Source organism: Phascolarctos cinereus, unplaced genomic scaffold (genome assembly GCF_003287225.1).
Source record: "Phascolarctos cinereus isolate Bilbo 61053 unplaced genomic scaffold, phaCin_HiC Scaffold_3;HRSCAF=262, whole genome shotgun sequence".
NCBI classification, from domain to species: Eukaryota; Metazoa; Chordata; class Mammalia; order Diprotodontia; family Phascolarctidae; genus Phascolarctos; species Phascolarctos cinereus.
This window is the reverse complement of record NW_027555736.1, coordinates 80,062,113-80,077,976: the sequence shown is the minus strand read 5'-3', so window position 1 is coordinate 80,077,976 and position 15,864 is coordinate 80,062,113. Positions and strand designations below refer to the sequence as shown.

Here is a 15,864-nt window from a genome sequence, read left to right as displayed (position 1 = left end):
GAAGCTCTTTTTGCAGTGGCAAAGAATTGGCAACTGTGGAGAGATGCCCATCAGTTGAGGAATCTGAACACTTTGTGATGTATAAATGTAATGCAATACTATTGTGTTAAACAAATGATTAGAAAGACTTGTGTGAAATGATACAGAGTGAAGTGTAGAACCAGGAAAACAGTTTATATACAATGACAACAGTATTATAAAGAGAAAGAAAGAACTTTGAAAGACTTAGAAACTCTGATCAGCATACGACTAACCATGATTCCAGAGGACTAATGATAAAACATGTTATACCCACTTCTTTAGAGGTGAAAGACTCAGAGTGCACAATGAGATGGTGTTAATGGGGTTTTTGTTTGGTTTGATTTGGGGGTTTTTGGAGATGGCCAATGTGGACATTTGTTTTGTAACAGGTTTCTATTTTCTTTCCTTCTCAGTTTGAGAGTGAGAAGACAAATTTTTGCTGATTAAAAAAATGAAATTTAATTTAAAAACTTAAAGGATAAGTGCTGGGGGAAGGGTGCTGAAAGTTTTCACTGTCAAAAAAAATGAAAAATGATCACACAGCCTGGTATAATGGAATGAATGCTTGACATGAAATTAGTAAACTTAGGTTCAGATTTCAACTATACCTTTAGCTATGACCCTATCGATAAGTCATTTAACCTCTCTGAACCCCCTCAGGTGTCGTCATTTGTAAAATGGGAATAATACTTAAAATCACAGGGTTTTTGTGAAGAATTTTGTGTACCATAAAGCTTCTATTTAAATGTAAGGTGCATAAAGGTAATAATTGTTGCTATTATTCTTTTGTTTATATGTTATCTTTGTCTCCAATTAAATCATAAACTTCTTAAGAGCAAGCACTGTGTTGTTAAGGTATTTTTTTTTTAATCTTTGTAACCACCCAGTGCCTACCATAGGGCCTTTTGCATAGTAAATGCATATTAAATGTTTGAGTTGAATTGGTTCTCTAAGGCAACAAAAATTTTGTTTCATTATGTTGTTTATTCATCATTTATTAAGTCCATATTCATCATATTGTATATACCTGTTAAATTTTTTTCCAGGATAAAGAATCTTTAGTGTTTTGTTACCATTCTTGCTAATGTTCTAATGTATAGGGTTTTATTTTATTTTAATTTCTAGAAGTTGCTGGGTATGTTTTGCTACTGATGAAGATGATCGAACAGCTGAATGGGTGAGACCATGCAGGTGCAGAGGATCTACGAAATGGGTTCACCAAGCTTGTCTACAACGCTGGGTAGATGAAAAACAAAGAGGAAATAGTACGGCACGAGTGGCATGTCCTCAGTGCAATGCAGAATACTTAATAGTATTTCCAAAGTTGGGTAAGAGAAATTCTATCAAATTTGAACATAATATATTTAAGTCTTTTCATATGCATGAATCCCAGGGAGCCATTTTAAATAGAGTCTATGACTTAGCTTAAATGTTTTCCTATAGCTACTTTGTACAGCATTCTTACTTGAGAATCATAAACATTTTTTGTGCCTGTGATTCATAGCATAATATGAACATATACTCAAAATACGCATTGTAAGCCTTTGAACTAATTACTTGAGAGGGGAAAAAGGAATTTAGCTGTTTTATCATAATTAAGTAAAAGAGCTAAAATACGTTGACTTAAGTAATCCCTCTGTCTCTAATGATATATGGTTGGGGGAAGAGAGCAATAATGTTCCCTTTTCTTTCCTCACCCTCATTTTAATATTCTACTGCTTATTTTTATGTCCTCTCAGTCTATTAATTGTTTCACATTTGAAGGATTGAGATTAGTAAGACTAAAGTTGAATTTTTAAAAGTTTTTAGAAAAATTAATACTCAAACTCTCCCACCAGATTCTTATCTTGCAGTTTTTCTTTCTTAAAAACTATTTCTTTTCTGGGAATTAGAACTACAAGATATGGCTGAAACAGCTTCAAGAAACAGGACTGGACATGCTGTCATGAGGTTATTAGAATTGAAAGAATTTGGAAAAATCTAGACTCTGGGAAAGCCAGAACAAAAGAAGAAAAATTAAAATAATGATAGATCTTACATATATGCTAGGTGTTACATGGAATTAAATCAAATGCATGTTTCTCACTCTCAACTTATTCTAAAAATGAGACAATGCAAATGCAGACAGATGTAGTTAAAAATATTTTTCAGATGTAAAAATACACCCCAAGTGAGCCACATACAGAATGCTTCCATATTTAGCTATTTTTATTTCTTTTTATCATAGAGTAGGGAGAAGTAAGAAAAAAGTTATGCCTAGAAGAGGTACGAGAGAGGAAGTGAAGAAGCCAAAGATAACCTGTCAGATACCAGGCAACAAGTGGAAAAAGAAGTATGTTACTCTATTCCACATAGTCCTGGTCTTAATCAGCTCTGCTGGCTACTCTGTCTCTTATTTATTCTTGGGGGATTAGTGGGTGTTTTTAGTTATTGAGCGCTTGTGAAGAGTTCAGGTTAAAAAAACATAGAGGACGTCTACGCAGCCTTCATTCTTGCTACTTTGGGGATAGCCTTTCTTCATTCCAGTTCCAATGAGTTCTAAGTCTACATTTAGCTAATTTAAAGGTAAATGTTTCAGGTAATCAGTAGCAAATATGGTGATTTCTTTATGGATCTTTTATAAGGCAAGTTCTACGTCTTGCTGTGTAATTCCAGATCCTGTCATAACATTAATCAACTCTGCCATAAGAATTTAGAACAGTTTCTCAAACTGAAAGTTGTAATCCCTCAGGAATCACAAAGGCTAATTTATATACATTGCTCTTCCTTTAAGCATAAACTGGACTTCAGTGTACCTTCTTTGGCCTGACTTTCTCACTTGGCAAGTTATATGCATCTTGCTTTCTGTTCCCTTCCACCTTTCTTTCAAGTGGCCATTATATCTCTTGAGACTCTTCTAATTGCCTTTGCCTTTCCTTCTTTTTTCCTCCTTCTTCCCTTCTTAACTACATGTAATTATTCTGGATTGACCCCTTCCTTCCAACATGTTGCTCCAGATAACTAGCTATCTTGACTATTTTGCTGGAGGAGGGTTACTCAGTGATTTAAAGTTTGAGAACTGATATTTCAGAGTAAAATTAAAATCATTGTGAGAGTTGGGAGGTGAAGAATTTAACTGCCCTCATAAGTTTGCATCTTGACTTTCTTAAACTATAAGATGCAATGAAAATTTTCCCTGGTCTCAGATCTAAGTATTTGAAATACTTTTGAAGGCTGACAGAAAACATATGCGCTCATGCACTTTCAGATATTCACTTGTGCTCAATAAATTACTGGATTGTGCTTGTGTTGGTTGATATTAATGAAAAAGCTGTAATTGAGGACTTCTTTATTAAGGGGTAGGATTGGTTAACATCCAGATTATCTTTTCTGTTACCCTCTTGATATTTGTTCTGTTATCCTCTTGATACATCAGAAAGCACCTGAAGAAGACAACAAAATGAATAAACCATTGTGCATTATTTATAATTCACCTTTTGTCATCAACCATGACATAAGCACACAAAAGCATACATAATTGTGTTTAGTGTACATATATCTACATAGATTTACAATTAATTTTCAGATTAAATTTTTAAAAAAGTTATTCTAACCACATGTTATTTCTCCCCTCCATACAGACACACTTTATTCTTTTTCATATAAGCAAGATCATTTACCTAAATTTCCCTTATTTGAAGTGCATAGCAAAGAAAGGCCTAATTCACAAAGCCAGGAAAAGAATAATTGGATATGTTAAGGGCTACTTAAAACTTTCTAAGCCAAGAATTGAGGAACACTGGGCTACCTGAGAAACTCTAATGTATATTTGTTACCAACAGGAAGTTATATTTTTAAATGAGAAGTTTTAAATCAACCACAGTATTTTCTATTGCTTTAAATTTCTAAAGGTATTTTTTTGTTGAGTTTGAGGTCAAAGTTGTTATTTGTATCCCATATACAATGATTAGCATACTTTATTAAAATACATAAAAGAGAGAAATATCTTTTTTCAAAAACCAGCATACTATGTCAAAATGTATGCATTTTGCTTTGTTTGCATTAAACCTAAGCCTCTAATTAACCCCCCACCTTAATTCCCCCTTAAGTTCCTTAGTGAGGACTCTACATTATAATGATGCTTTACCCCAGAACTGATGTTTCAGTCTTGCAAAATATAAATATTTTACTAAATCTTATTAACAGTTAAATATTTTTAGCTATTCGTAGAAAAGACAATACACATTTCTTCCAATATAATTGTAAAGACACATTACCAATAACTAACTGGGATTGGCCATTACATTTGTGATCTGCTGCATTGATAATCCATTACCTTGTTATTATGGGAGTTTTCCATGGATCTGAGCATACAGGCCAATGTAAACATACTCTCACCCCTCTCCTGATGCCTAGTCTGAATTGTTAGATTATCTCTGTGTAGTTGATACTGTTGTAAGTATCAAATGATATGAGAACTAGTCACCTTATTTCCCAAGTTCTACTGTAGTGTTTCTCATTGTCATTATATTTATTTTTGTGTTTTGATGAGAATTTACAAGGATAATAATCAAGGCTATCGTAATGGCCTAACCAAAAAATTAAATCTAGAGGCATTTACTAAGTATTTGCATGTGTTAAGAGCTGGGATGGGGGAAGGGCAAAAACTTTAGATAATATACCACTGTACTTACCCTTATGAGATGGATAGTCTAGTGGGAAAGAGGTAGACTATTACATATATATGTACAAATAACTAATATATAATTGAATTTAAAAAAACATAAATGGTTCTGCTTAAGGTCTAGAGGAGGAAATTATTAATTGAAAGGACCAGAGAAGGCTACATGGAGGAAATACCATTTGAATAGGTCAGAATTCAGTGTGTAGAAAGAAGGGAAGAGAACACCTTACAAGTGAGGAATAGTGTGAAGAAAGGCATGGATGATGTGGGAGTGTAGGGAAGGGGAAGTACAAGTAAGAGATGAGACTGGAAAGGTTAACTGGTGCCAGATTTTAGAAGGCCTTAAATTCCAAACCAAGATGTTTCCGTTTTGCCTGGTGGGAAAAAGGGAGCTACTGGATGGTTTTGAGCAGATAGGTACATGAAACCATTGTCTGGATAGCAGTGTGATTGATGGATCTATTTTTTCTATTGCAGTTGTAGCTAGGAATGAAGGATTGTGCAATAGTGGTAGCAGAGATCTCCAAGTATAGATGACCAGTAGGCAACTGAAAATGTGGATTTGGAATTCAGGAGCGAAGTCAGATCTGGAAAGGGCGATTTGTGAGTCATCTTTGTAGAGAAGGTGGTTGAAGCTGCAGGAAGGTGCTTAGAGATGTTAAGGTAGGCAGCTCGTACCAGAAAAGTCCCCATTCAGTTTTTTGTGGCAGATGTTTAAACTTAATAATTTACTATGCTGTGATTTTGTTCCAAATACTTATTATAATGTTTACAGATATAGAAGGGAAGGAATTATAGATAATCACTGAGTTGGTTTTGTACTCAGACCAAGGGAACAGATCCTGGATGCTGAAGAGGAAAGAAGTAGAATTTTGACAGCTGATTTGAAAATAGACAGTAAAGGGAAGTTGGCAGAACCAAGAGAACAATTTATACTATAACATCTATATTATAAAAATGACCAATTTAAAGGATTTCCATAAACTGATAAAGGATGAAATGAGCAGAACCAGGAAAATAGTTTATACAATAAATACTCTAATCGACATAATGACCATCCATAATTCCAGAAGATCACTGATGAAACATGTTACCCATTTCCTGACAGAGAAATGATGTTTTCAAGATACAGAATGAGACTTTATTTGTAACAAAGAATTTTTTTTTAATGGATTGGGGAATTGGAGGGGAGATAATAGATTTATAATTTTAAAAAAATACATATTTTTTAAAGAAAATGGACAGTAGAGTAATTGCAGGAAAGTGCAGTGGAAAGGGTGCTAGATTGGAATCAGAGGACATTGATTCAAATTCTGGCTTTGTCATCTGTGTGTCCTTGGGCAAATTATTTAGCCTCCTTGGGCCTCAGTTTCCTTATGTGAAATGAGGAGGTTTTACTAGCTGACCTCTGAGGTCTTTTACCTGTCGCTAAATCTGTGATCTTATGATTCTCCACATGAATATAGAAGGCAGAGATCAAATGGTAGGACTAAAAGTAGCAGATCACATGATAGTAAAGAGACAAAATGGCATTTGGACACCAGCTGAATTACATGGATATTTAGGAGACATTGCCTAGATAACTACTTAAAACTAATGACAAGAAGAGCATACCTCATGGGAGAATTAAATACCTGTTTTGTAAACTGTAAGCCTTGTATGAATGAGTAGTTATTACCATCACCATTGTTAATTTTTATGCACTAGTTTTCACAGGTCCTTGATATATTGATGTAATGACACAAGCTTTAAGAAATTGGCTAGCAAGAGTGATAACATAGAACAATTAGAACAGATTAACTGGGATAAATTAGGAGAGTTGTAGGACCTGTGTTTGAACCAGGAACAAAAATTGCAGTGGAGAGAATAAAATTTCTGAGTCTGAGAGCCAAGAAGAGGAAGCATCTTCAAGGTCAGTTTTGGAGATGTGGAATAACCTTTTGTGGCCTAGATAAGAAATTTCATTTCTATACTAGGAGCCTGCTTAGACCCCACGGGAACATAGAGGTGGTTGCAGAGCAGATGTGGTATGATCTGAAACCAAATCGGGGAAAGCCATTGTTCATAGAGAATAGGAATTGACCAATTAGCATGAAGGGGAACCTCCCAACCTTGAAAGTTGTTTCCATCTTGAACAGCAGGAATCCACTACCACAGTGGTCAGATTCAGACATAGTCACAATCTTGTTTTGTTGTAATTAAAACTGTGATGCTTTTTTAAAAAAATGAGTTTTTTCTAAATCTGTTTTTCCTTTAGCACCTTATAAGAAAGGCCTGTAAGGTCCCTGTTGATTTCATATGTATTGTTAGGGGAAAGAGGGGAACATAGGAGAGTCACCACAGTGAGGCCAGAAAGTAGAAATCTGGAAAAAAATCGGTGTCTGTATGTAAAAGAAGAGGGGTTTGCATTTCTTCTACTTTCCAGTCCTAGGGTGTCCAGAGTTAACAGAAGGAGGAGAAGTTGTTGGCTGGGAGCCCAAATCAAATGGTTAGAACAAGAAAAGGGAGCAAATAGGAGTATATAGTGAATCATGTTTACCCCTTCCCTTACCCAGGGCTTTATCGTGTGTTAGTCATGGGCAACATTGACAACATTGAAATGAGAACTGTGGATATTTGTCTAGTTTCTCAGACATGAATATGGCTGAGTTGTGTCATCACCTAAACAACTCAATTCAAACAGTAAACATTTTTTAAGTGCCAGCTGTGTGCCAGTCACTGTACTGAGCACTGGGGATACAAAAAGAGACAAAAGAAAATCCCTGCCTTCAAGGAGCTCACATCTAGTAGGGGAGAGACAAGAAGCAAACAGATATATACAAATAAGATAAACAGGAAATAATTAAAAGATGGAAGGCTCTAGAATTAAGGATTAGAAAAAGCTTCCTTTAGAGGATGGGATTTTAGCTGGCTCTTGAAGGTAGGTAGGAGAGGGAGTTGAGCAGGGGGAGCTTTCCAGGCATGGGGGCAGCCAGAGAAAATGCCCAGAGCTGAGAGATGGAATGTCTTGTTCAAGGAACAGCCAGAAGGTATAGATGACAAGCTGCATTTGGATAAAGAGTAGTTATGGATAATATGATAGTTATTGAGATAAGATAATGTTTAGGTAGTCCTTTGAAATCCCCTCCAGAAAGTAGAGATGTCCTTGGGTGTGGTTCAAGGTTTAGAATGAAAAGGTACATAGGTGAACCTCCTTCTGGAAGCAGTTATATATAACTGATTAAATGGGGTACCTTGGTTGACTCATTTCATTATTATCCCCCTTTGTAGCAGGGAAGGCAGCAGTTGTTGGAAATGGGAACTGGACCTAACAATAAAATGTAGCTACCTTGTGACCACTTGATTTGTTCATAGGAGCACAGTCTCTGCTAGGGCTATTAATAGTCTATCCCATCTGTGCTTTTCCTCCTCCAGAGTTTGAGTCCCTTTATTGATGGTTTGGGGTAGTATTAATTTTTAAAAGGAAGAGAATTAAAGTAATACCTTAATTGAACAAGGCCAAATTTGTTAACAGAGTCCCTCGGTTTTACTTTTTTATGACATACTGAAATGCCAACTGCAAATATATTCACTTTTTTAAACCAGTCTCACCACACTTTTTTTTTAAAGGCAATTGGGGTTAAGTGACTTGCCCAGGGTCACACAGCTAGTAAGTGTCAAGTGTTTGGTCTGAGGTCATATTTGAACTCAGGTCCTCCTGACTTCAGGGCCGGTGCTCTACCCACTGCGCCACCTAGTGGCCCCCTCACCACACTTACTAATGTCATAGGAATTGTGCTTGCATATCCAGAGTGATCCATGGAAGCACATTTATAGAGCTGCTGAGTGAAGGCTACGTGTTCTGTAACCCTGGGCACATCCAGTCCACACTCTGTGCATTCATATGAGCACGTTATATTTATATACATATATAAGGATTCATTTGTGATATGTGAAACATGTTTTACTTTTTTAATTCTGAAATGAATCACCATTTTGTTAGTACTGGCTGTTTTCTATGAATTGGTATAGCTAAAGCCAAGAGAGAATGGAAAAACTTATGCCTATGTCTAGAATTTGTCTTCTTTTCCTTCTTTCTTTACCCATTGTGCTGATCCCAAGTTCTTGGGCCCTGTGTTTGTCAGGAGAGAGACCACCAAAGCAACCGCACTGTGTCATAGTAATAGTATTTGCTCCCAAGACTGTCATGGATTCTCATATTTACTCAGCTGTTTTCTTGAATAGGAGAAGCAGCGTGGGACAGAGGAAAGATAGTGAATTAGGAGTGAAAAGTCCTGCGTTTGAGTCTTGGTTCTGCCACTTACTAGCCGTGAGACACCAGACAAACCAGTTAACCTCTCTGAGTCTACTTTACAGAATTGTTGTGAGGAAAATGCTTTGTAAATTTTAAAGTACTACATATATGTGAATTGTTATTAATGTCATAATTGTCATAGTGTTGATCTAAGCTATGAGGTTTCAGAGGCTTCTATTTGTTGGTTCCGGTTTTCAAAAACTGACAACAAACTTGATGAAGATACTTATCTCTTTTATGCTTCTAGAAAGGGTGGCAAGGAACCTAACCTTGGTACTAGCAAATGGAGAGGATGTCTATTAACTTGTAATGGTCTACAACAACTAGCAAAAAATCTGTGTATTATATAGAGATACTGGTACAAATACCAGTATCTCTACCCTGAACCAAACTACACCAGAGAATCATTGCTTTGATACCATTGGTTGTGAATGTAAATAATTTCATATCTTGACTGTGAAAGGAGGAAAAAGCAGAAGTAGGCATACTTGTGCCAAATTCCAATAAGGATTGGTCTGCCTATGTGGTGGTTCTCTCATCCAAGAAAATATAATCTCTCACATTGCCTACATTTTCCACAGTACTCTGTTGCTTAACCTAAAGTTTTAATGATTAGAGATTCATTTGAGCTTTGCTTTAATGTCAATTCAGATTCAGTCAGTTTGCTTTCCTCTTAATAAGGAAATGAGAGTTTGAATTATGAGGTAAGAATAACAGGTAATCTTAAAGCATGAAGGGTGAAAGAAAAGATGGCTTGAGTTGAGGTGCCATAGCAGGAACTTCATGCGGCATGAAGAGCCTAGGACTTAGGAGAGAACAGTACTAGGTGAGAGAATGTAAAAAATTAAGCTTTGCTGATTTCAGATTTTTTTCTAGGCCTTGTCTCTGGGAAATTAGGAAACCATTCTTTTCTTCCTCCTCCCTCCTCTATCAAATGAACCTTGGTGTTCAGGATCCAAATTTGGCTAGTATATTCTTGATTAAATAGGTTTCTTTGGGCTCACCTGGGGCCCTGACCACCATTTGTGCAATCAGTTCTGGGGGAAATAATTGAGTTCTGACTTCTAGATATCCAGTTGCAAAATAGTATTAGCATAGACTTCTTTTTTTTCTCCTTGTGTTGCTAGTGATTTTAGTTATGATTCTTGTTGCCTTCTTTTGACCTCTTTTCTGCAGTATCATGTTTCTGATCTTTAAATTCTAAGTTTATGAAGATTGCTGTTAATGTTCAATTTTTACCCTATTTTATCTTTATGAAAAATGCTTGACAAAGAGAAGAAGGCATAATGCAATTTGCCGTGGGTACAGTGTTTTAAGGAGTCACCTTGGTGCTTCTTGAGCCCAGTTAAACATCATCAGTGCATTAATAGACCATTCTTAAAAACTTCATACATTAGTATCCTCAGTATATAATGTATTTTACCTTTCTAATATACCTTAACTTCTCATTGTTTCTTAATATACTTTAATGCTTTTAGTACTGTGGATGTATTATCAGTTATATCAGCATGGCCCACTGTATTTAGTTACTTCTAAACTCATTTACCAGCATAAACCTTTCTAAATGTTATTAGTGAAGTTTGAGTTCATTAGTAGTCTAATGATATTATCTTACTTCTTAACCTTAATGACTTCAATATTATTGCTTCTCAGTGCACAGGCATGACAGTCAACTGACCTAACCCTTTTTCCTTAGGATTCCAGTACCCATCATCACCCTCACTTAAAATTGACAATTTCTTGTCACATTTCATTGAGAAAATCAAGACATCAGCCTATCTCTATCTTGGCATCTCTCCTTTCATCCTTTCCTGAAATCTCAGAGGAAGAAATGTCCTGTCTCATCTCTGAATCTAATAGGTTTGTCCCATTACTCCCCATCTTCTTCATCACCACTATCATCATATCATCATCGTGTCTTACACAGATAGGACTTGTGTAGTGCACATCTTGTATAAGCTTTACTACTTTGAGAGTATTTCTGTATGTATTATCTTCACAATACTCCTGAGCAGAGCAGAAATTATCTCCATTTTTATAATGAAGCTAGCTCAGGTTAGAGAATATGTCCAAGATTACATGAATTAATACTAGAATCTACGTCTTCTGGCGTACAGCTTTCTAAGAAATTTCTCCCATGTGCAACATCTCCTTGTTTAGTGACTAGTTTTTCATTCCCCATTAGCTTCATCCTGTCAACTTAAACATATACTGGTTTCTCTTGTATTTAAAAAATAAAGATAAAATTTAAACTTTTTGAAACAATTAATACTTTTCAAACATAAGTCAATTTTCTTCTTTCCTCTACAGTAAAATACCTTAAGTAGATGGTTTATACTATAATTAACCTTCTACAGTCTGGTTTCTATTCTTAGTCTTCACTGGACAAGATTGTGGTAATCTGTGAATTGCCAAAATTAGGAACCTTTTCTCAGACTTCTTCTTCCCTGTCCTCTTCTACAGTAAACACTATTGATTGTTCTTTGCTCTTGAAACATACCTTCCTGTAGCTACTTTTACACTGTGCTATCATAATATTTCTATTTTTTACTATTCCATCCCTGTCTCCCTGATTCTTCTTTTTCTTCTTTTTGCTTAATTGTGAATGCCCATAATTTATCTCAAAGTTCACTCCTTTAGTACTCCCTTCATCTCAGTTTCAGTGAAGGCAAACAAATTTAGACCTTCATCTCGTACATTATCTTTGCATTTCAGTCCTGTATCTCTAGGTTCCCATAGGACATTTCTGCATGGATCCTCAAAATCTTTATGTGTCCTTAAACTCAGCTTATCTGAAATTTCCCAAACTGACTCCATTTCCGTTTCTCTATTTCTGTATGGAATCACCATTATCACTTGGAATTAACCCTTTCTCTTTATCTACTCTTAATAGACAATGTCATAGTCCTGCCAGTTATTTTTCTTCTGTATGTCACATCCAACCATTTTTTCATTTCTATAGCCACCAACTTGTTCCAAACCTTTATTACTTCTGCAAGATTTCTACATTAGCCTAGTGAGAGAACATGAGAGTTGGTATAATAGGCCAGACCTGCCATCCATACTTTGAGTATTCTGGTGGCTTAAGGGCCATTTTGTTCATTTAAAGATAAAATACTCCACCAGTCTCACTTGAAAACAACAACTGATTTCCCTTTATAATCCATTATGCATGTCATCCATAATTTTATCTAAGCATTTTTCAAAGCTATTCAGCAAGTGTCATCTCCTAGGAAAGGATAAGTAAAGCTTATTTTTGGCATTCTCTAGCCCCCTAGTATTGTTCTCTCCTTATAGAATATAATTTTAACACATGTTCTTTTCTTCTTAGTTCCTCTTGCTTAACTCCTGGGGAAGCCTCTTACTGGTTTTCACTCCCTTTTCTCTCAAACTTACCTCCTACCTTTTAGGAGATCAAAAGGTACTCTTAGCTGTTCTTCAAGACTAACCCCTGGGTTTTTAAAGCATCTCTCCAAAGTCCCTTGATATACCTCAAACTATTCTTTTATCTGTTGGTTTCTTGCTCCCAGAATATCTTGTACTAACCTCTCCTTAATTCCTTGTGATATAATGAAAGGCGTACTAGACTGGGAATCAGAATAATTGATTTTTCATTTGAGAGCTGGGAAGAACCTAGAGATCATCTACTCCTGGGGTCAACTGCCTACTTTTGTATGGCTGCAAGCTCTAAGATTGGTTTTTACTTTTTAAAATAGTTATATTTTTATATATATGTACATACATATATATTTTTTTTTAACTGTAAAAAAAAAACAACCACAGTCTTGGCTCCTTGGGAGACCTTTTGTCCAAACCACCCCATTTTATACTTGCTTTTCTACTCTAGACTTAGCAACTGACTTGCTGTTTGACCTTGAACCAGTGATTTAACTTGTCTGGGTCTAGCACCTTTGGTAAAAGAATGAGGTTAGACTGGATGATCTCTAACACTATAGTTCTGAGGTTATGAAACCAGCAAGATGTCAAATTAGTCACTTTCTCTAAACCATTTCAACTTTCCTCCAAAATAAGCAATTCTGTACCAGATAAAGTGAAATTAAAGCTAGATCCACAGGAGAAAAAAGACAGAACCCCAATGAGCATCATTCATCGCTGTTCCTCCACCAGCTTCTGTGATTGGTAGCATCACGAGCTAACAAGGACAAGTTTTTACAGGGCCCATCTTGGTACCTGTTGAAGAAACTCTACTGCAACATTTCATTCTACACTCTCTCCCCACCCTAAGAAAAACAGTAGACGCTGATTCAGCCTAACCAGGTATGAAAAGGAAGCAGAGCGAAGATTGAGGCAGGGTGCCAAGAATGGCAACTAAGCATTAGGCCTAAGGAAAAAGGGACAGAAACCCAACAGGGGGCCAGTCCTGTTCCCACAGAGGATACTCTAGGGAGGGACTCGGGCTGACAAACTCTTTATACTCAGTGAAAGAAAGTGAGGCAACTTGCAGCTTAATTTTCCAGCATATTTCCACCAGTAAAAGGCAAAGGACTAAAAGGGAGTGATGGGAATATAAAAAATTTTTGAAAGCTCAAACACCAAATATTTCAAGAGGAAAAAAAAATTTTCAGTAAAAGCCCAGTGGAAAAACAGATAAATCAGTAGAAGATCTCTAGAAAGAAATATGAACAATAAGCATGAATATATGGAAGAAGCATGAATATAAAGTTCTCTTAACATTGTAATACAAAGGAAAAGGAATTAATGTTTGAACTCCAAAAGACCATAGAATAATAACAAAAAACATGAGAATGGTTCACAAGAGATGTGACATCTATAAATGAAGTAATAAGCAATGAATTAATGTAGGCCAGAACTTGGACCTCTTAATGCCAAATTAAACTCAGATGTAGAAAAAATAAATCCACAATTAAAAAGCTTTCTAAAGAAGTGAAAGAGAGATCAACAGATTTGGAACACATTAATATTCACATGAAGGAAAATCTGTCAAAAGTTAAAAGACAACAATATATTTTTAAAAACCACATGAATTCTGTGTAAGTCAAAGCAACTAAAGTTGAGGAAGGAATGTACAAAAATAATCTAAGGATCATGTCTTCCAAAGTAACAACAACAATAATAATAGCAGCTAGCATTTATTTGTATAGCATTTTAAGATTTGCAAAGCACTTTACATGTTATCACATTTGATCCTCACAACAACCTTCTTATGTTTGTCTTTGTTTTTATCATCCTCATTTTACAGCTGAGGAAAGGAGCTAAGACTTGTTAAGTGACTTGCCCCAGGATTATATGGTTATTAAGTGTTTAAAGCTGATTTGAACCCAGATCTTTCTCATTCCAAGTCCAGCACTTTGTCCACTATGCTCCCGAGATGCTCAGATAAAAGAATATCATGATCAAAAAACAAAACAAAATCTGAATACTACAATGCAGGCAGGCAAGATGAGAAAACTGCTCAGAACTTCTGAATACAGACAACAAAATGTTAATGGGGAATCTAGAGATTGCCTAGGAAAGAGGGTGGAGGGGGACTCTGTACTTCAGTCTCCAAGATAAAGAGCAGTTAAATTTAACAGTTCCCAAAAACAAAAGATTATGTAAGTGACCAGATCTTCAAATATAGGGGAAAGGAAATTTGAATAACAAAACTATCGTGTAGTCATAAGATATCCTAGAAGGGAATGGAATAGTAGATTACAAAAATCAAAGAACCCCAAATGACATATCCTACAAACATAAGCCTGATCATCAATGGAAAAACAGGAATATGCAAGCAAAAGAAAAATCCTGCCTTATCCAAAAATAGACCCAAGCAAATTATTTGAGAATGCAAATACAAAACAATAGAAACAGAAGATAGGTGAATAAATGCAACTAGCAAGAAAAAATGAGCAATGAAATCAATTAATTCATGTTTAAAGATTTGGTTTTGGATTGTGTTTGTTTTTCAGTTAGTCTAGAAGCTTCTATTAAGTGCTTATTATGTGCCAGGCTTTGTGTGAAGCACTGGGAATGCAAATACAAGCAAAAAGAAAGATAGTCCCTGCCCTCTAGTAGTTTACATTCTAACCAGGAAAAGAACTCATTAAAGGAAGCAAAAGGGGTGGGAGGGGCATGATAGAGGGATGAATGCAGCCTGGTAGGAAATGGTAGCTTAGATGCCCTCCTTAAATGGAAGTTCTGGCTGGAGCCCCCTGCCCTGCAAAGAAAGAACAAAAAGGGTTTAAGTGATTTTAAAAGGACACAAAGGGTTAAAGATAAAAGCAGAACTTAAAGTTCTTAAAGAGAAGTGAAAGTAGTGGAGCAGAACTGAAGTACAATTACCCTGATTCCTCCAGAGGTAAATTGTTGTGTTTTGTGGGAATGAATTGCAGGGAGGTACATGGAGAGGAGGTAAATGAGGTAATGCCAAATGTATGGGCGAGGAGTGAAAGAAAGTGGTTTCTTTCACCCTTCTGCAAGAGGAGAATGGGAGAGGTAGAAAGGAAAGATTGAGTCTGGGAGACTCGGGGGATGTGGGGAAGGGGCAGCAGGGCTCATTGAATACTCCTTTGGAAGTGTGTATCTTTGAGAATGGGACCTCTTGGTGGGCTTATTCTGGAAAGTTGATGCTTTGGGAAATCACCTTCACAGAGACTTGTGCCCCTATAGGCAGCATCTTGGCTCAGAAGAAGGGATATGTGAGGCAACTGGGGCAGCTAGTAAGACGAATGTCTGGGATTGGAATGTCGCATAGACCCAGAGATGGGATGGCATGGCCTTTGGGAAGGAGATTAATTATGTTGAGAGCAGAGGGATAGGACTGGGACACATTTCTGTCATGCAGCATTGCATCTGTCCATTGTTTACAGCATGAATGGATACTTCTAAGAGTGATACACAGTAGAAAAAGAGATTTGAACGCAGG

General features: G+C 36.3%; 1 protein-coding gene across 1 annotated transcript in view; it reads left to right on the top strand.

Moving 5' to 3' along the window:
- Window positions 1–15,864, top strand: part of MARCHF5 (membrane associated ring-CH-type finger 5) — a 56,386-nt gene that overhangs the window by 18,795 nt on the left and 21,727 nt on the right. The window contains exon 2 of the mRNA XM_020964196.2: window positions 1,147–1,349. Within this exon, the coding sequence (XP_020819855.1) occupies window positions 1,147–1,349 (203 nt within the window). The remainder of the gene's footprint in view (window positions 1–1,146; window positions 1,350–15,864) is intronic.